Here is a 22,500-nt window from a genome sequence, read left to right as displayed (position 1 = left end):
CTACCCAACGGGAGGCCCTAGCCACATGACTCTTGATGCTGGATCAAAAATGCATGAGAATGGACACATCAGAACAATATTTGGCCCGTTTTAGGAGAAACGAACAAGATTTTTTTGTGTCGGTTAGTGACCACAGATGAAATATGGCTGCACTACTATACCCCAGAGATAGAACAACAGTCAAAGCAGTGGAAACATGCTGATTCTCCACCAACAAAGAAAGCAAAGACAATTCCTTCGGCGGGAAAGGTCATGGCATCAATGTTATGGGATGCAAAAGGCAATTCTGTTTGTAGATTATCTCCCAACTGGGCAAACAATTACTGCAGATTACTATGCTAACCTCCTGGACAAACTGCAACTGAAGATACGTGAAAAAAGGTCAGGTTTAGCAAGAAAGAAAAGCACCTTTCATCAAAACAACACACACCCACACACGTCGTCACCATGGCAAAATTACACAAACTAAGGTGTGAATTGTTGCCACACCCGCCTTATTCACCTGATATGGCTCCGTCAGACTTCCATCTCATCCCAAAACTGAAAATGTTTCTTGGTAGATGAAGATTCACTTCAAACAAACAATTGATAGCCGGAGTTGACAACTATTTTTGCAGCCCTGGAGGAAACTCATTTTCGAGATGGGATCAAGGCACTGGAACATCGTTGGACCAAGTGCATTAATCTACAAGCAGACTACATTGAAAAATAAAAAAAAGTTTCAGTGATGTAAGTACTTTTTTCTATTCTTTTCCAAGAACTTTTCAAACCACCCTCATACCTACATTTCATACACTGCATTGTGTGAGCTAAAATCAATCATTAGCAAAGTTTAGGCAATTCCTTTTTAACTCTGCAAACTCTTTAAAATATCATGCAATGTTTTGCTTAATTTGGTGTAACTATGGTATATAACAAAAAGAAATACAATTCTTTATCAAGCAAAGATGTCAGAGTGTAAGCTGTGCAAAAATATTTTTTTTTTTCCACTCAATAGTTTTCTTAAAATCGGATGACAAGTATTTCACAGTGCCCACAATGTCGTCTCTCAGTACAGGTAACAGCCTCTGGCAAGAAGTACAGCCCTAACAAAGCCACGCTCTGCGGTGAATGTAGAGGGAATGTCTGTAGCAGTGGAAGGCTTAAGTCACATTACAGTCATTTGGACGAGATAGGTCAAGGAGCATTTTATATGGACAGTGGTTTGGGTGTGGCTGAATCAGTGGCCACTAACCTGTCTGTGCTAGAAATCATCATTGCTAACTTGGTGTTTGGTGGTACATATTTCACATGTAATTAATCCTGCTATTTGTGTGGTGTGTCCCTAGCCCGTGAAGCTTCATATCCAACATAGTTAAGATTGGTGCCTAAGGTTCACTTATTAAAGAGTTCAGTTAAGTGTAACACGGGAGTATACTGCTCATCGAAGAATTATTGGCTCTAAATATCACATCTTCATGTGGCATCACCTAATAGTGAATTCTAAGCAATGTTTCATTATCAGAAGACTTTTCTGAGTCTAATAATTTTTAAAATCACTCAATAGTGTGCCTAACAAGAGCTTATAATGTTTATTTTACTTAGGGAATTTATAAGCTTGGTCAGTTTATTGTTTTACTGATTGCATTTGTAAAGACCCAGTCTGCCAGTTTAGCAATGCTGACAGAAGCAAACAGTGCTTGAAACCTAGCATATTACTTATTTCGTTTTCTGTTACAGAGCAAGGTTGTTTGTTTCCAATTGATTCTGCCACAAGTGCTCTGGCAGTCCTGCTGTTCCTGTCACAGTCACGTCGCGCAAGCAGTGACTAGCTCTGACACCTGGTGTACAGCCTACTTCCACGGATGTCGCAGGTTTGAGATTTGGGAATTAGAAGTCCTTAACAAAGAAAGGAATGTAATAATAATAATAGAAAAATCCTAGTGCTCCACTCCCAAATCACATTACACTGGATTGCAAAACAGGACTGATAGCTGTAGAGAGTGGTTACTCATAATGGGAGACTGGGGTGGGTTGTCCTGAGAGACTCTTAGGAACCTGTCTAAAGCTATCTGGTGTGTTCCAGTACGTGTGTTCGATTCATACAAAATCCCCAGCTACTGAGAAGACATGAGCTACAGTATGAGTTGTGGATCAGGGGAGGCAACGGTGATGGCACCATAACTGAGTAACTTTAGTGGCTAAGACAGGTGACGGTAGTTCTGATCATGATCCCACATGAGATGGTTAAAAGGGTGAGAGTGGAGTGGCCCCAATGTTAGCACAGACTTAAAGCTAGATTAATGGTAGACTTGAGGCTAGAATAAAGCATTATCAAAATAGACTGCAGCATTTAGTCGACAGGAACAGGTGCTCTGTACCGAACAAATGAGATATCAATTAAATGAGTTGAGTGAAGGGGTAAATGCATGTGTGGGGGAAGGTTTGGTGCATTGCAATATTGAGCGCAAAGGTCAAGGGTGGATTAGCTGCCAAGCATTAAGTGTGTAGCCAGTGTTAACTAGGAACAGAAAAACAGACTCCTAAGTGAATGATCAGTTGGTTGGGTTGATGAATTACAGGAGCAGATACATGAGTATGTGGGGGAGGCTAAAGGTAAATTGCAAGACAGAGTACAAAGACCAAATGTGGACCAATTATCATAACTGAGCGACAAAGTTATGATACTAAACAAAACTGCCAACCCACTTCAGGATTTTGTTACAATTACACTATTCTTTAATGACAACTCAAATATAGTTGACTTCTTGTCTATGGTGGTGGTTCTCTAGAATAAGAGTTAGATGTTGGGAATGAGTAACCAGGAATTGTTATCTGTAACTGTCACACAAGTTTAGGAGGTGTTGTTGCGGTTTACCGAAAGAGGCAATCTTAGGAAGCTGGTATTACTGTGGATACAATTCTCATTAGAGTAAGGACCAAGCGTTGAAAGAACTACTTGCTGATAATATTTGCAGACTGAAGCAGAGCATTAAGGGCCTGAGTCTCATATTTAGTGAGTGGCAAGTCATTGACGATATTACTGAACATTTAATCCTAAATAACATATAAAGAGCCGTCTTATGTCAAAGACCAGCCACCTGACCTTTAGTCAGGCAAAATGAGAGTGTGGAGTACAATGACCAAAGACAAGGTCAATTGTCAAGAGATCCCTATGGAAACGGGAGAGACTGGCAGAATGTACTCGGGAGATCGAGCGTGAAATGCTTTTGATGTAACAAGGAGGGCCACATTAGATGTTTTTGTATACAGTCCAGGAATAGTGAAAGATGACAAAGAAACAAGTGTTAAGTTGTGTAGCTTGTGTCCAACGAATAATGTGAGTTATACACACTGACCAACCAGAACATTTGACCATCGACCTACTATCAATATGAACCCATCCAGGAGATAGCAACGTCACCTGGCGAGGAATCACTGTTAGTCAGACATACGCATGGTATATGTACGAGGTGCATTCAAGTTCTAAGGCCTCCGATTTTTTTTCTAATTAACTACTCACCCGAAATAGATGAAACTGGCGTTACTTCTCGACGTAATCGCCCTGCAGACGTACACATTTTTCACAACGCTGACGCCATGATTCCATGGCAGCGGCGAAGGCTTCTTTAGGAGTCTGTTTTGACCACTGGAAAATCGCTGAGGCAATACCAGCATGGTTGGTGAATGTGCAGCCACGGAGAGTGTCTTTCATTGTTGGAAAAAGCCAAAAGTCACTAGGAGCCAGGTCAGGTGAGTAGGGAGCATGAGGAATCACTTCAAAGTTGTTATCACGAAGAACCTGTTGCGTAACGTTAGCTCGATGTGCGGGTGCGTTGTCTTGGTGAAACAGCACATGCACAGCCCTTCCTGGACGTTTTTGTTGCAGTGTAGGAAGGAATTTGTTCTTCAAAACATTTTCGTAGGATGCACCTGTTACTGTAGTGCCCTTTGGAACGCAATGGGTAAGGATTACGCCCTCGCTGTCCCAGAACATGGACACCATCATTTTTTCAGCACTGGCGGTTACCCGAAATTTTTTTGGTGGCGGTGAATCTGTGTGCTTCCATTGAGCAGACTGGCGCTTTGTTTCTGGATTGAAAAATGGCATCCACGTCTCATCCATTGTCACAACCGACGAAAAGAAAGTCCTATTCATGCTGTAGTTGCGCGTCAACATTGCTTGGCAACATGCCACACGGGCAGCCATGTGGTCATCCGTCAGCATTCGTGGCACCCACCTGGATGACACTTTTCGCATTTTCAGGTCGTCATGCAGGATTGTGTGCACAGAACCCACAGAAATGCCAACTCTGGAGGCGATCTGTTCAACAGTCATTCGGCGATCCCCCAAAACAATTCTCTCCACTTTCTCGATCATGTCGTCAGACCGGCTCGTGCGAGCCCAAGGTTGTTTCGGTTTGTTGTCACACGATGTTCTGTCTTCATTAAACTGTCGCACCCACAAACGCACTTTCGACACATCCGTAACTCCATCACCACATGTCTCCTTCAACTGTCGATGAATTTCAATTGGTTTCACACCACGCAGATTCAGAAAACGAATGATTGCACGCTGTTCAAGTAAGGAAAACGTCGCCATTTTAAGTGTTTAAAACAGTTCTCATTCTCGCCGCTGGCGGTAAAATTCCATCTGCCATACGGTGCTTCCATCTCTGGGACGTATTGACAATGAACGCGGCCTCATTTTAAAACAATGCGCATGTTTCTATCTCTTTCCAGTCCGGAGAAAAAAAAATCGGAGGCCTTAGAACTTGAATGCACCTCGTAGTATCAGTGAGCATGCCGACTGTGAGTAGAATGGAAAGGGCGCTCGATCTATCGGAGTTTGACTGAGGGCAGATTATAATGACCTGGAGGCTCGGCATGAGCATTTCAGAAACTGCACAACTTGTCGGGTGTTCAAGGACTGCTGTGGTGAGTGTCTTCAGCACATGGCAAAACCAAGGTGAAACCACATCCAGACGTTGTTGGGTTGGGCGGCCACCCGTCATTACAGATGTCTGACATCACTGACTGGTAAAAACAGGACAGGCAGCAGATTATAGTGGAACTAACATCAGACTTGAATGCTGCACAGAGTACAAGTTTGTCTGAACATGCAGTGCACCAAACATTCCTAACTATGGGCCTCCACAGCTGACGGCCCGTGCACGTGCCAATGTTAACACCATGACATCAGCAACTATGACTGAAATGGGCACGTAACCATTGGCACTGGGCGTTGGCACAGGGGTAGAGCGTTGCACAATCTGATGAATCCTGATACTTTCTTCATTGTGTCTATGGGAGGGTGCAAATCCGTCGTCTTTCAAGGGAACAGCTCCTTGACACTTGTACTGTGGGACGGATACAAGCTGGTAGCAGCTCCTTTATGCTGTGGGGAACATTCACGTGGGTATCCATGGCTCCAGTGGAGTGCGTGCAAGGCACCATGACAGTCAAAGAGAATCGTACACTGTTTGGAGACCACATCCACCCCTTCAAGACGATCACGTTTTCAGACAGCAATGGCATTTTTCAACAAGATAATGCACAATGTCACAAGGTGAGGAGTGTGATAGAGTGGTTCGAGGAACATAGTGGCAAGTTCCAATTGATATGCTGGCCCCCCAACTTGCCAGATCTGAAACCATCTAACACATCTGGGATGTGATTGAATGTGGTGTCAGAGCTCATCACGCTGGTGTAAATAAAACTTTTGTTACAGTCGCGAAAGATGGAATATTTCTCAATATTACATACGACACCTATGTGGTACTTAAATGAGATATTGTAATACAGTAAATTTTATATGAAATTTAGGTAACTTGTCCACATTTCTTTCTGAACATTGTGGCAACTAAAATCGACCATACGGAAAGTATACGCTATGGACTTTTACCTCTGCAAACTCTTCAAAATTTCGTGCAATGGTTTACCACATTTAATGCTGCATAATAACTGTGTTGAACATCGAAACAAAATTAAGTCATTTATCAGGGGAAGGTATCAGTCAAGAAGATGTGTAAAAATCAAATTTTTGGGCCAAATAGTTTTTGTGAAATCGAATGATAAGTGTGTCAAAACAGTCGGAACACCATGTATCTGCACAGGCAAGCAGCGCAGTGACAAAATCGCGCACAGTGCGGAATGCAGGGAGCACGTCTTTGTAGCAGCGAAAGGGTTAATGCGGCGGTGGTGGCTTTACGTCTTGAACTGCGTGCTCCCCCCTAAACGTAAGTTTGCAAACTATACTATGCTATGGCGCTGCTTCTCTTGGCGCGTGCGTCGTGTGCAACTGGCAACGCAGCAATCTCCCGTATCTGGGCGGGCATGCGCGAGCCGCCAAGATGAAAGAATTGAACTGTAACACTATCAGATATTGGTGTCTTGTTGGTATAAATATGCAATTGGGTTGTGGTTGTAGTTCTACAAAATGAGCGAACAAAGTAAGAACTCTGTTGCTAAAGAGTTGTATTGGTAGGCAAATTCCACTCTTTGTTGCCAATGAACAGCAGTTAGCATGGCTGTATGAATCGGACATCTGCTTCGCAGGCCTGTATGCAGTAACATTCACTGAATGGTCGTTAAGGAAACACTGTTGGTAGCCCTTTGGTCCACGTGGGCATTCAACAGTTGCATGTCTGTTTGCCCGTACGTGCCTCCGCTGCTGTCTTTCACCTGTCATCTGTGGCCTGCCTCAACACCAGTTTTGGACAGGGGCATTTTGCCATCCATGCCATACTTTCACTGCAGCAGCACGCAAACAGTTTATAAAACTTAGCCATTTTGGAAATGCTTTCACTCTTGACCTGAAAGTCAATGACCATACCGTTTTGGATGTCCAATACATCACTCCATTTCTGCATTTCAACAATGACTGCATTGTTTTCTGCATCCCCCTGATCCACTTTATATGCCCTCCATTGTTAGTGCGGCCACATGCCATCTGTGAACAGTTATTGCACACTCACATTTTAACAGATGGTGGTAACATTAATGTGACTGGACCATATATTTCCTTCAGTGTCACAGCGGCAAATCTTCAAAAATCGAATCAAGTTTCTGATGAGGCATTTTAAATAAAGAGTTGTTCTCGAAACTAATTTAAAAGTAAAAGGCACATTTGTTTCATAAATGACAAAGAATTGGAGCAATAAATGTAATTTGATTGCAAACTCGTCTAAGGTTCATAACACTTTTTATTTACAGATGAGAAATAAATGTCTTATCCATGTAATTGAATAATGTTTTGAATACTATTTGTCATTCACAAATAACAAACAAAATTATCTTCATTCATTGTTCATCATTTGTGTACATTTTGTCCAACCCTGATTGCAGCAAACTGTAACACACATGCGCACACTGCAAATTCACAGCCTATGTGGGAGAGATTGCAAGCCAGTGATGTCCACTCACTTGGCTTTGGGATCCAAGTGGCCATGTAAATAAGTTCACCCAGCTTTCACTGAGCGAGACAGCTTTCTCTCTCTCTCTCTCTCTCTCTCTCTCTCTCTCTCTCTCTCTCTCTCTAACACACACACACACACACACACACACACACACACACACACACACACATACCAGGGCGTATACACGGACAGGGAAAAAAAAATTCCCGGATTTCCAGGTTAAAAATACACTTTCTCCAGGGTGAAAACACGCTTTTTCTGTGTTAAGTGACTGTAAATATTCCCTTGTTAATCCTCTAAATAGTTATGGTTTTAGACACAGGTGTAGAATTTCCTGGCACTATAGAAAACAAAACTCAGAGAAAAAGACGCATTTTGGAAATATCTTTGATGTGCAGCAACATGTACGCTGCATATTTTCGTATAACGAAAGTATACATTGGAATTCCACCAAACACCGCATGTTACTTTCCGAATCATTGAAATCGAGATTGCGATGCGCTTCTGTAAGCCGGTTATAGCTCATGTCATGTGATTTAGCCAGCCGATGACAGGAGATATTCAGAGCATAGGGCACGTGATGTAGTCAGCCAACAGCAACACACTGTTAAGTACCACTAACACACAAACAGGGAAAGTTAATAGTTTAAATTAATACACATAGTGTTGTTACAAGAAAAGCAAAGCTTCCACATATAAAATTGGGCTCTAAGGTTAATAAGCTGCAAGAGAAGCTAAGCTTTCGCATATAATGTTGATCTTTTTCGTGTGTGTTACACTTCAAGATATATCACACAAATGTTGCAGTAAAATTTTTAATAATGACAAATGTCTTATCTTCAGGGTTCAAAATTCTTCTAAATGGCTCATCATCAAAGAGTTGATTTTTAAATGAGAGTCAAACACTCTGTGATTTAAGAAATTCATGGTAGATTCTCGCACACAGTTCAACTTACATAAAAGGATATTTACTTTGAAAGTAACGCTTTTCAAACAACCATTTGCAATATTTTCCCGCAACCTAATAGAAATAGGTTTGTTTCAGCACTTGCAAGAGAGCGCAGATAACAGGTGACACCGAACTTGCGCAGCTACCATGACATAGGAAGCCCATATATACGTACGTGTAAAAATATTGAATGATCATACATTATGTCATAAAAGAAACAAGACATCAGAGGATACTCCAAGAGCATTCGAATTTCATGAACCATACTAAAGTGTGCACATTTAAATGGGACATTTGTATGTCCAGATTCCCAATGAAGTAGACCCTGACCTGATATTAAGCTTTTCAGTGTGGTTTTCGGGATGTAAATTTTCTTGAAGCACCAGTACTATATTATATCATGTTTGGTTCTTTATTATGGCATAATGCCTTTTGTGCTAGAAGATGAAAATGTGCCATTGAAATGCAGAGAACAGTTGAAACTAGCCATTAGTGTGGAATTACACATTTCGTTTCAACTACATTGACTGCCTCTGTGGAACAGGTTAATAAAAGCCAAATTTCATTAGCAAACAGACAAAAATAACTTCATTGTTCTGAAGGTGATTAATGCTTGATTGTCAGAAAGGTGGAAATACAATAGAATATGAAACTAATGACATATTTTAGCCTTCCGTAATTATGTGAATGTATTTTAATTCACTTGATAGCTCCCGGATACAGATATCCATTTTGCTTTCATTTGACATGAGAGTAAACAAACAGAAAACAGCAAAATCACTAAATGTAAACACGGGTCACATGGAGACTACCCACTATAACTCAGACAATCCCGGATCTGCGATATTTGCGAACCGGGTAAATACTAAAAATTATCGAATTTTCAAAAATATGTTCATCTCGTAGTGCACATCTTTCTGAAAAGTCTGAAACATGAAGCGTGTATTCGAGGAAATGTACGACATGTATGCAAAAGTGTAGTGCCACACCTCTTCATAAAGCATTCTTCTATCGCACGTCACTGTATTTCGCTCTGTGGAATGGAAACGTGTATATTTTCTAATGGATGCCATCAAACTATATTCTGGACAGTGGAAATTGAAACGTCCTGTGGTGCCTCTCCCGCTCCCAGTCGGCCAGTTTGATAGTAGCAGCCTGCTTCTCTTTTTTTGAAATAAATAAAAAATAAAAAAATAAAAAAAACACCACCTCGATAGCAGATGGGATTATTTGTAATCAGGAGAACAAGAACTCTTCAGAAAATTTGCACTCTTTATTGCCTATTAGCTAATAACTTGCTGTTTTCTGTGAAATGAAATATAGAATACATAAAACTAATAAAGACAAGAGACAAGCAAGAAAGTACAAATTTCTTCAATCCTTAGCTTGTAGCATTTTTTCTCTCTAATCTTGCTACAGCGTTACATGGCGTGCTTTCCTTTCTGTGAAAGATCGTCAAACGTTTTGCTACAAGAAAAATCGAAATATCATTATCTAATATTCAAAAAGCTGTTAACACAAATAGTACCCAAGACTGGTGTGGTTTCTCGAACTGATTACGTCTATTTTGTCGCTGTCTGCTAGATAAAACAAAATAGGTCTTTCTAATACTGCAGCAATTTTGTAACACGCACCAAATAAACGAGACTGCTTTGGCACAAATGGACATTTTTTTAATATGACAGAATATAATTCCCGAAGTACCAATATCAAATGCTTGTTAAGCCTGCTACAAGAAAAAAGCTTTATGTTAGGAAATAGTTTCACATGTCATTCATACACACCAGCTTCTCAGGAATGAGATCTAAAAGTAGTATTAGGAAATTTTTATATAAATTTCGAATCATCTTATTCTTCCTCGTTCTAACAAACAATCTTGTCATCACCAATTCTGCAGCTATTCCTGTCATTGTCAAAATTTGTTCACCGATTAACTTCACCAAGCCTGCCTGAATCACAGGTTTTGTTATCCCATAATTATTTTCCGGTTAGGCATTATTACGAGTTCGTACAACACATTTTCTGTGTTACTTACAGAATAGAACTTACGTGGCTGCTAGCCAGGGACTGTATAACTGGTCCTTACTAGTGTAGCTATCTGGCCAAAAATTTTCTGTCATAAATTCGTTTTCTTGGATACACTGAGAAGATAATACGTAATCTTTCTCACCTGTTATTCCTGTCAGTCGTTTATTTCCACTCTGGTAGTCTGAATCTATGGATTTCGCTAGTAATTATAACAATGCGGATCATTCACAAACCCAATCAACGACATAATCAAACAGTGATTGGCATTCATCCATTCGGCTTTACTCCGCTCAGCTCGTATAGCCCCGTCCCCTTGTGTCTCCGGAAAGTTCATTTCTAGATGTGACAAGGATTATCCTAACAGAGACATCACACACACTATACACGCATTCAAAAATAGATTAATGATTTATACCGAAATCAACTTAAAATGTGTTCAAAAACCAACAGGGAAGTCTTTCAAAATCATATGAATAATCGACAGACAAACATGCGCTGAATGCTAGGTGCTTTGTGAAACAAGTGTTTTTTCCTCAAGAATATGAATTTGGCACCCCCTTTTCCCGCTAGCATCTAGCTGCTTGCTGCAACTGATTGCACAGCCAACAGCCACATTCCTGCTCAAACAAGACTCAACTGCACATGCACATGAGCCCGCTCGTAACTGATAAGACAAATCTAATGTAAACTGTTGTGACTTCACGTTCATCGGAGGCAACTTGTTGTTATGAAGCATTGTATAGTCTTCCTAAAGCCTTTGACACATTTTGCTGTCGGCTGATGCTTGCATGAGCAGTGTGTGTCGTTGTTGTATATGGCGCATTTCCTTTGCAATTTAAGTTATTTTCATTTTTTTCTTTCGTTTATCTTTTATTGTTGAAGTATTATTCTGCAGTAGTGGGGTACAATAATATCCTTTGTTAGAGTATCGGTTCTTACCAGTCAAAATTACAAAAATGTAACTGAAGACTAAAACAATAAAAAATTCCCAGAATTCTAAAAAATTCCCAAGTTTTTCCCGGTTTTCTCCGAGATGAAAAAATTCCTGGGTTCTTCCCTGATCTCCCGGTTGTCCTGGGTCGTAGACACACACACACACACACACACACACACACACACACACACACACAAAAGCAGTGTAAATAGCACGCATATATGGAACACATGTGCAATACTCTAGTCTGGCACTCTGCATTACAGTGACTGAAAAACAAAATCTATAAATATTTTTAGACCACACTGGAACTCTTCCCCTAGCTGTGCAAATAGAGATATTTTTGGTTCTACTTACGCCAAGTATTTTCCCAGTGCTATCTGTAGAGTTGTCAAGCATCGTAACTGCTAAGACAAATCTAATGTAAACTGTTGTGACTTCACATTCATCGGAGGCAACTTCTTGTTATGAAGCATTGTATAGTCTTCCTAAAGCCTTTGACACATTTTGCTGTTGGCAGACGCTTGCATGAGCAGTGTGTGTCGTTGTTGTATATGGCGCATTTCCTTTGCAATTTAAGTTATTTTCATTTTTTTCTTTCGTTTATCTTTTATTGTTGAAGTATTATTCTGCAGTAGCGGGGTACAATAATATCCTTTGTTAGAGTATCGGTTTTTACCAGTCAAAATTACAAAAATGTAACTGAAGACTAAAACAATGAAAAATTCCCAGAATTCTAAAAAATTCCCAAGTTTTTCCTGGTTTTCTCCCAGATGAAAAAATTCCTGGGTTCTTCCCTGATCTCCCGGTTGTCCTGGGTCGTAGACACACACACACACACACACACACACACACACACACACACACACACACACACACACACACACACACAAAAGCAGTGTAAATAGCACGCATATATGGAACACATGTGCAATACTCTAGTCTGGCACTCTGCATTACAGTGACTGAAAAACAAAATCTATAAATATTTTTAGACCACACTGGAACTCTTCCCCTAGCTGTGCAAATAGAGATATTTTTGGTTCTACTTACGCCAAGTATTTTCCCAGTGCTATCTGTTGAGTTGTCAAGCATGGGTCACACAGCTATGAATGGCAATGAAAGGTCATAATCAAAATTCTGGAGATTTCATAATTATCAAATTGGATGGGCAAAGAATAATAATGTTGATAAACACTTCAAATCAGAGAAGCACTCTGTTCACCAGTGGGAAAATACCGCTGATTCTCAAAATAAACCATCATCGGCTGGAAGCTTAAACACAGCCAAAAGAAGGAAACAAGGAGAGACCTTTGTGGGGAGGGGGGGGGGATCGAAATTTTGGCAAAAGCAAACATTAGAGTCAAAAAACTACAAAATCACCACTTCTTTTTTAGAAAATAAGTAAACTTTGAGGCTTTGCATTTATGTTCATAGCACAACAACCCTTTAAATTTATAAGTCTAATCATTTACAAACAAGCAAAAAGTTTGATGTTAACTTCATCAAAAACAGATGCCACATTTTCTAGTCCATCTCTGCTTGCAAAGTGACAGTTACAGATCATAAAATACTCTCAGGTATAAAACTTACTAGGCCTGTATTTCACATCTTCAGCTTCTTTTGACACACTAACTGATCTTTCACGTGAAGATGGGTGGACATCTGCAACACCTGTAGATTTACAGCAAAATTAGGAACTCCGCAAAATATGTTGAAAGAAGTCTATCTAAATATGGACAGTACATACAGACTTACACAGTAAAATCAACACAAGAAACAAACAGCATAAGGAAAACACACACAAGGAGGAAAAGGACGAGTGATTAAATCTAATGATACTGGGAGGGAACCAAACAAGGAAAGAGGGCACAAATGGATGGCAAGAGAGTGGAATGCTCGAGAGAATAGTTTGAAGGGTGGGAACGAGTGGGGGTTGGATGACACATGCCTAGCCATTCATCCATTCGGCTTTACTCTGCTCAGCTCGTATAGCCCCGTCCCCTTGTGTCTCCGGAAAGTTCATTTCTAGATGTGACAAGGATTCTCCTAACAGAGACATCACGCACACTATACACGCATTCAAAAATAGATTAATGATTTATACCGAAATCAACTTAAAATGTGTTCAAAAACCAACAGGGAAGTCTTTCAAAATCATATGAATAATCGACAGACAAACATGCGCTGAATGCTAGGCGCTTTGTGAAACAAGTGTTTTTTCCTCAAGAATATGAATTTGGCACCCCCTTTTCCCGCTAGCATCTAGCTGCTTGCTGCAACTGATTGCACAGCCAACAGCCACATTCCTGCTCAAACAAGACTCAACTGCACATGCACATGAGCCCGCTCGTAACTGCTAAGACAAATCTAATGTAAACTGTTGTGACTTCACATTCATCGGAGGCAACTTGTTGTTATGAAGCATTGTATCGTCTTCCTAAAGCTTTTGACACATTTTGCTGTTGGCCGATGCTTGCATGAGCAGTGTGTGTCGTTGTTGTATATGGCGCATTTCCTTTGTAATTTAAGTTATTTTCATTTTTTTTCTTTCGTTTATCTTTTATTGTTGAAGTATTATTCTGCAGTAGCGGGGTACAATAATATCCTTTGTTAGAGTATCGGTTCTTACCAGTCAAAATTACAAAAATGTAACTGAAGACTAAAACAATGAAAAATTCCCAAGTTTTTCACGGTTTTCTCCCAGATGAAAAAATTCCTGGGTTCTTCCCTGATCTCCTGGTTGTCCTGGGTCGTAGACACACGCGCACACACACACACACACACACACACACACACACACACACACACACACACACACACAAAAAAAAAAGCAGTGTAAATAGCACGCATATATGGAACACATGTGCAATACTCTAGTCTGGCACTCTGCATTACAGTGACTGAAAAACAAAATCTATAAATATTTTTAGACCACACTGGAACTCTTCCCCTAGCTGTGCAAATAGAGATATTTTTGGTTCTACTTACGCCAAGTATTTTCCCAGTGCTATCTGTTGAGTTGTCAAGCATGGGTCACACAGCTATGAATGGCAATGAAAGGTCATAATCAAAATTCTGGAGATTTCATAATTATCAAATTGGATGGGCAAAGAATAATAATGTTGATAAACACTTCAAATCAGAGAAGCACTCTGTTCACCAGTGGGAAAATACCGCTGATTCTCAAAATAAACCATCATCGGCTGGAAGCTTAAACACAGCCAAAAGAAGGAAACAAGGAGAGACCTTTGTGGGGAGGGGGGGGGGGGGGGTCGAAATTTTTGCAAAAGCAAACATTAGAGTCAAAAAACTACCAAATCACCACTTCTTTTTTAGAAAATAAGTAAACTTTGAGGCTTTGCATTTATGTTCATAGCACAACAACCCTTTAAATTTATAAGTCTAATCATTTACAAACAAGCAAAAAGTTTGATGTTAACTTCATCAAAAACAGATGCCACATTTTCTAGTCCATCTCTGCTTGCAAAGTGACAGTTACAGATCATAAAATACTCTCAGGTATAAAACTTACTAGGCCTGTATTTCACATCTTCAGCTTCTTTTGACACACTAACTGATCTTTCACGTGAAGATGGGTGGACATCTGCAACACCTGTAGATAGATTTACAGCAAAATTAGGAACTCCGCAAAATATGTTGAAAGAAGTCTATCTAAATATGGACAGTACATACAGACTTACACAGTAAAATCAACACAAGAAACCAACAGCATAAGGAAAACACACACACACACACACACACACACACACACACACACACACACACACACACAAAAAAAGGAGGAAAAGGACGAGTGATTAAATCTAATGATACTGGGAGGGAACCAAACAAGGAAAGAGGGCACAAATGGATGGCAAGAGAGTGGAATGCTCGAGAGAATAGTTTGAAGGGTGGGAACGAGTGGGGGTTGGATGACACATGCCTAGCCATTCATCCATTCGGCTTTACTCTGCTCAGCTCGTATAGCCCCGTCCCCTTGTGTCTCCGGAAAGTTCATTTCTAGATGTGACAAGGATTCTCCTAACAGAGACATCACGCACACTATACACGCATTCAAAAATAGATTAATGATTTATACTGAAATCAACTTAAAATGTGTTCAAAAACCAACAGGGAAGTCTTTCAAAATCATATGAATAATCGACAGACAAACATGGGCTGAATGCTAGGCGCTTTGTGAAACAAGTGTTTTTTCCTCAAGAATATGAATTTGGCACCCCCTTTTCCCGCTAGCATCTAGCTGCTTGCTGCAACTGATTGCACAGCCAACAGCCACATTCCTGCTCAAACAAGACTCAACTGCACATGCACATGAGCCCGCTCGTAACTGCTAAGACAAATCTAATGTAAACTGTTGTGACTTCACATTCATCGGAGGCAACTTGTTGTTATGAAGCATTGTATCGTCTTCCTAAAGCCTTTGACACATTTTGCTGTTGGCAGATGCTTGCATGAGTAGTGTGTGTCGTTGTTGTATATGGCGCATTTCCTTTGCATTTTAAGTTATTTTCATTTTTTTCTTTCGTTTATCTTTTATTGTTGAAGTATTATTCTGCAGTAGCGGGGTACAATAATATCCTTTGTTAGAGTATCGGTTTTTACCAGTCAAAATTACAAAAATGTAACTGAAGACTAAAACAATGAAAAATTCCCAGAATTCTAAAAAATTCCCAAGTTTTTCCCAGTTTTCTCCCAGATGAAAAAATTCCTGGGTTCTTCCCTGATCTCCCGGTTGTCCTGGGTCGTAGAGACACACACACACACACACACACACACACACACACACACACACACACACACACACAAAAGCAGTGTAAATAGCACGCATATATGGAACACATGTGCAATACTCTAGTCTGGCACTCTGCATTACAGTGACTGAAAAACAAAATCTATAAATATTTTTAGACCACACTGGAACTCTTCCCCTAGCTGTGCAAATAGAGATATTTTTGGTTCTACTTACGCCAAGTATTTTCCCAGTGCTATCTGTTGAGTTGTCAAGCATGGGTCACACAGCTATGAATGGCAATGAAAGGTCATAATCAAAATTCTGGAGATTTCATAATTATCAAATTGGATGGGCAAAGAATAATAATGTTGATAAACACTTCAAATCAGAGAAGCACTCTGTTCACCAGTGGGAAAATACCGCTGATTCTCAAAATAAACCATCATCGGCTGGAAGCTTAAACACAGCCAAAAGAAGGAAACAAGGAGAGACCTTTGTGGGGAGGGGGGGGGGGGGGTCGAAATTTTTGCAAAAGCAAACATTAGAGTCAAAAAACTACCAAATCACCACTTCTTTTTTAGAAAATAAGTAAACTTTGAGGCTTTGCATTTATGTTCATAGCACAACAACCCTTTAAATTTATAAGTCTAATCATTTACAAACAAGCAAAAAGTTTGATGTTAACTTCATCAAAAACAGATGCCACATTTTCTAGTCCATCTCTGCTTGCAAAGTGACAGTTACAGATCATAAAATACTCTCAGGTATAAAACTTACTAGGCCTGTATTTCACATCTTCAGCTTCTTTTGACACACTAACTGATCTTTCACGTGAAGATGGGTGGACATCTGCAACACCTGTAGATAGATTTACAGCAAAATTAGGAACTCCGCAAAATATGTTGAAAGAAGTCTATCTAAATATGGACAGTACATACAGACTTACACAGTAAAATCAACACAAGAAACCAACAGCATAAGGAAAACACACACACACACACACACACACACACACACACACACACACACACAAAAAAAAGGAGGAAAAGGACGAGTGATTAAATCTAATGATACTGGGAGGGAACCAAACAAGGAAAGAGGGCACAAATGGATGGCAAGAGAGTGGAATGCTCGAGAGAATAGTTTGAAGGGTGGGAATGAGTGGTGGTTGGATGACACATGCCTAGCCAGGATGGGGAGGTGGGAATTGTGGTGATAGGAGTGAACAGGAAAAACTGGAGATGATACTGCAGTGACATAATACGGCAGGGGAGGGGGGGGGGGGGGGGGCAGTTTCCGGGTATGTAGAGGTGGAAGGGGGGAAGAGGGAGGTGGCAGTAGATGTCTGCATCCGGCCTTTATGCTTGCTTGAAATGCTTGCAGCATACAGTTACACAAAAGTCCGGCAGATAGTAATATATTCATTTTGGATGCAGGGAGCACCTGCATTCGACTTCTGTCACACTCATTCAGTCATCCCATACTTGAATGGCCCAAATGTCCACTCTAAGTCTGCATGCAACACTGGAAGCAACTTGAGCTCGTACACAGCATGTGTATTCATCAGATTGTCGGATGTACATTAGGTGACGTAATGGATTCCTGCCTGTAAGACAATTCTCTTTTGCTGAAGCGAAAGTTGAGACAGCAGGAAAGGTGAAAGTACTGGATAACTGGGATGTAGAAGAATTAATTATTAATCCAAAAAGTTTCTACAGTTGGTTGAGAATGACTCGAAACGTAACGAGTAAGGGGCATACACTTAGTACGTCCAGCAGCTTTCAGAAAATGATATCTTCTCATGAGTGTCTGGAAAGTGAGTTAACATTTACTTTAACATTAAGTGACATCAACTGATATAAAATTTGGACATAGTTTTTAAATGTTACAATACATTTTTTTCTGTTATTGACATGTTCTAGATGCTGCAAACTGACCATTATTACAAAAGTTGGTGGTTGCTTGGGTTTTCTGAGAAATTTTTAACTGTTTCCAAATTTGCTTTGCTGCATGACAGGGTGGCCCTGCCCTCCAAACCCCACAGTACTCCATTCAACCACAGCTTGCTTCCTCCAAGCATTCATACTCTAATATACCATGTCCAAGCACGGAAAGCTCAAGAATGTATGAGAGATAAAAATCCCCAACCTGTGGACTTCTGCCAGAGACACTGGCATTGGGACAGGTTGTGCCAGCGAATTCTGTGGGAGGGCGTGCGTGAACTGAGAAAATGGAGTGGGGATATCAGACCGGGAACTGGGGTCAAATGAATTTCATAAATGTTTAAGTTTTAAGCCTAATAATACCACTGGAGGCAAAGTCACTTTACACGGCTTAAATAACACATCCCCCGAAACTTGTGGCTTGGCTTGTGTGGCTAAATGACACAGATAGCCATAGAGTAGGTTCAACAACATTGGTGGGTAATTGGTGGAGCTTCTTAAAGATGATTAACATCTTTTCAGTAACTGTGGGAACAACAGTCTGGATGGTTCATTTAGCTGGCCTTTTAACATTAGCCAACATAGTCTTGCTACAATGGTCATGCAGCACAGCTGAATGTTAGATGTTCTGTGCGTCTCTGAATATCACATAATAACTAGGATCGAAAAGTTATGTATCAGGGGCTATAGACTAGTATCACTTCCAAGTAATACTATCATGGAAAATGTAGGAGTTGCAATGTATGTAAAAGTTGGACACGAAGTCAACAATCACTGAAACAAATAGTTTTTTGTTGATCACAATCTACATGCTTGTGCTTACGAGTTCCTGCTGCAGAATACTTCTCTGACACTTTTAACAGCCTACAGATCTCCTCTATGGGAAATTTCAGTTATTTATGAGAAATCTAGATGCATTATTGAGCCACCTGTCAGATAAGAACAGTTAGCAGTTTGGGTAGATTTCAAAGTAGATTTTTTTAAAAGATAGGGACAGCAAAAATGACCTATCATCAATATTTGGGTGTTTCAATTTAATTTCTGTAGTCAATTTTTCAACTCATATGCAGCATGATAGTAGGACACTGATTGATAACATTTTTGTATACAGTTTTCAGGCTGAAATAATTAATGTTTACCCAATTGTTAATGCTCTACCTCATGATGCACAATTAATGTAAATAAACAATATTGTACTTCACCACTCTGAGGCAGGTTCATACAATTATTAATGAGAATAGGATACATTGTTTTAAAAGAGGTGACATGAGATGATGAATATATAGAAAGAGATGTTACTGTCAAATTCAATTTACATATGCAATATGCATCACTGAACAGGGAATTTTTCCCACATGGGGTAAAATACGCAGCTGTTAAACCTCTTCATAAGAAAGGCAACAAGACAGACTTAAAGAATTATTGTTTAATTTCCTTACTGACAGACATTTCCAAAATACTCAAAAAAGTAATGTATTCAAGAGTAGTCTCACACTTGAGTAGAAACAGTTTACTTAGCATATCACAGTTTGGATTCAAGAAGAGTTGCTAAAATGAGAATGCTATTTACACCTTCACTCATCAAATAGTAAAAGTCTCAAGTAATAAAATATTGCCAGTTGGCATTTTCTGTGAACTTTCCATGACATTTGATTGTGTAAATCATGTTACTCTCTTACAAAAACTCAAGTTTTATGGAACTGATGAGCATACACACAACTAGATTGAATCATACATAGAAAACAAAATGCAAAAAGTGTGCTGAATGATTCCAACATGTTGGAAGGGTAGAAAGTTTGAGCGACCGGGGAGAGATCACAATGGGAGTCCCACAAAGTTCAATTTTGGGTCCACTCCTATTCCTCATATATGTGAATAATCTTCCACTTAACACCCAACTAACGGAATTGGTACTTTTTGCAGACAATACTAGTGTTATAATAATTCCCATCAGATAGAAAGCAACAGTAGAAATTGTAAGTGACATTTTCCAAATAATTATAAGTGATTCTCAGAAAATGGAATCTTCCTAAATTTTGAGAAAAACATAGTATATTCAATTTTGTTACAACATACACAGTCATACCAACAATTGATGTAGCACCTGAGCAGAAGTCAGCGAATAGGGTAGAATGCTCCCATTTTTTGGGCGTATATTGATGAAAATTTTAACTGAAAGAAGTGTACTACTGAGCTTCTCAAACAATTAAGTTCAGTTACTTTTTCTCTTCACACAATTGTCAAATGTCGAAAGAGGAAATTAATTAATTTGACATATTTTGCATATTCCCATTCAATGTCTTATGGAATAATTTTCTGGGTAACTCAGCACTTAGAAACAAAGTACCAATTGCACAAAAGTGAGCAATAAGAATAATGTGTGGTGTTCCCAAACCAATGTCATGTAGGTACCACTTCAAGGAACTAGGTATTTTTAACTGTGCCATCCAATACATATACATTCACTAATGAGATTCATCATAAATAATCCATCACAATTTAATAAGAACAGTGATGTCCATACAGACAACACTGGAGGCAAAAATGATCTTTATTTCCCATTACTCAAGATGTCAGTGGTTCAGAAAGGAGGTCAACATTCAGCAACAAAAATTTATTATCATTGTCAAATACCATAAAATGTCTGACAGGTAGCAAAGCAAGTTTCAAATCTAACCCAAAATAATCTCTCCTGGGGAACTCCTCATGTTCCACTGACAAATGTCTACACAAAAACTTAAAATAGATTTTGTGTGGTCCAGCCTTAAAAAACAACAAATTGAGAAAAATGCAGGAATGAGGAAAACATTAAAACCAAAATATGAGCAAAACCATGTGTAATTGGCATATATGATTAAAAATCTTAATGTTCAGCAATAAGTTGTTTAAAATCTGTGTAACTGAAGGAAATTAAACATGCAAAACATTGTTTATACAATAATTTGTGGTAATAAATTTCATCAGCTCTTAAAAAATCATAGATATGTAACAGCAAATCAAAACTCGTCACGAAATTAACGCTGTTATCTGGGTACAAGGTAATCAAGCTATTTTTTGACATGCTACGAGAACAAATTACACATCAACATGCATGATTTTGAGAGATATTTCCTTGGTCCTTACCCAGAAAAAAAATAAAAATTGATCAACATTGGTAATTAAACCGAAAACTGTGAAGTACAGTGAAAGGCGTCAGACTGTAACATGTGGGGGTGTGCATTTTCCTACTGTAGCCAATGGCAGTGCAGCATACTCTGGTAATATATGAGTGCAGTGACCTCTAGTGTATTGCTTGTAAACTTTTCCTTATTCACTGTGCCACTCCATCTCTATCTTGTTATCCCCACTGATAATGGTGCCCCAAGCAGGCAGCAAATGTTACTTCTGAACACGATGTCGCATGAGTGCATCATTGATTTGTAACATAGTTATTATAATAAGGAATGTACGTGGTGCCATAACAATCGATAGTAACTACAAAATTACACCACATCTGTGATTATTTAGTTTTGTAAGGACCCTCGGAGATCAGAAATGGTGCATTACAGGACGGTTTATATACTATTCTCTTGTAACATACAGACATTTACTGAATAATGCCATTTTCCTTTAACAACACCAAATTGCCAGTAACCACCAGAAGACCTGACCTTTTACAGAAAGACCTTGTATACCTACCCAACGAAGTACAGGTTTGTTCACTACATTTTCAGCCAAATCGGTGGAAAGAAGGAAACTTATATGGAATGTAATACTCACATTATTTGACATATCAAATAAGCCACCAGAACTGTAGCTTAAGGGGAAACCTAACAAACATGACGATAAATTGTCAAAAGTCATAAAACTGTTTCCCAACACAGGAGGAACCAATCTCACAATTGTTGCTAAACCTGAGCCACAACTTGTGAAAATCTTTAACACGTTCACTTTTGAAACAAAAATAATTACATATACAAAAACACTCACGTATTAAAAAGTCAAGTTAGGTGTAAGAATGGGATAACTCCAGTAATGAAGGACTTAACAAAATTTTCTCAACAGTATACCCCGTAACTAGAAGCAAATGAAAGTTTTCTCCAAACTACAAGCAGTTTTTCACAAGGAAAGTGTTCCAGTTCTTATTACCTTAACTAAAACTATAAGTTTCAGATTACAGACTACATAAATAGATTGGTCTGAATCCTATGTTTATCACTGATGGCTGCACAAATGTCATGGACACATGTTTCTTTCATTAACCTGGAGCTGAATTTGACATTTAAGTAACTTCTCTCGAGAAGTTAGTATACAACTACAGCAGTTTACAAGTAGCTTTGTATTTTTATGTAAAATTCCTTTCTGTAGATTGAATCTGCCAATAACACAAAGCCTTGTAATTATATTTCAAAACCCTGGAGGTGCAGAAGTATTTACTGGTGTATTGCACTGGAGTGAAGAATCAAATTCAGTGGACAATCTTTGTGATACAAGCTAGTTAGGTTAATGAGTCT

General features: G+C 39.3%; 1 protein-coding gene across 3 annotated transcripts in view; it reads right to left on the bottom strand.

Annotated features, from left to right (window-relative positions):
• The window catches only part of LOC126471137 (delta(14)-sterol reductase LBR-like), an 887,948-nt gene that overhangs the window by 677,038 nt on the left and 188,410 nt on the right, over nucleotides 1-22,500 (bottom strand). For all 3 annotated transcript variants that reach the window (XM_050099227.1, XM_050099228.1, XM_050099230.1), the window contains exons 6-8: nucleotides 16,842-16,922; nucleotides 14,844-14,924; nucleotides 12,902-12,982 (exon numbers count right to left, since the gene is read on the bottom strand). In XM_050099227.1, the coding sequence (XP_049955184.1) occupies nucleotides 12,902-12,982; nucleotides 14,844-14,924; nucleotides 16,842-16,922 (243 nt within the window). The remainder of the gene's footprint in view (nucleotides 1-12,901; nucleotides 12,983-14,843; nucleotides 14,925-16,841; nucleotides 16,923-22,500) is intronic.

The sequence above is a fragment of the Schistocerca serialis genome, chromosome 3 (assembly GCF_023864345.2).
Source record: "Schistocerca serialis cubense isolate TAMUIC-IGC-003099 chromosome 3, iqSchSeri2.2, whole genome shotgun sequence".
NCBI lineage: Eukaryota > Metazoa > Arthropoda > Insecta > Orthoptera > Acrididae > Schistocerca > Schistocerca serialis.
This window is presented reverse-complemented; position numbering and strand designations above follow the sequence as displayed.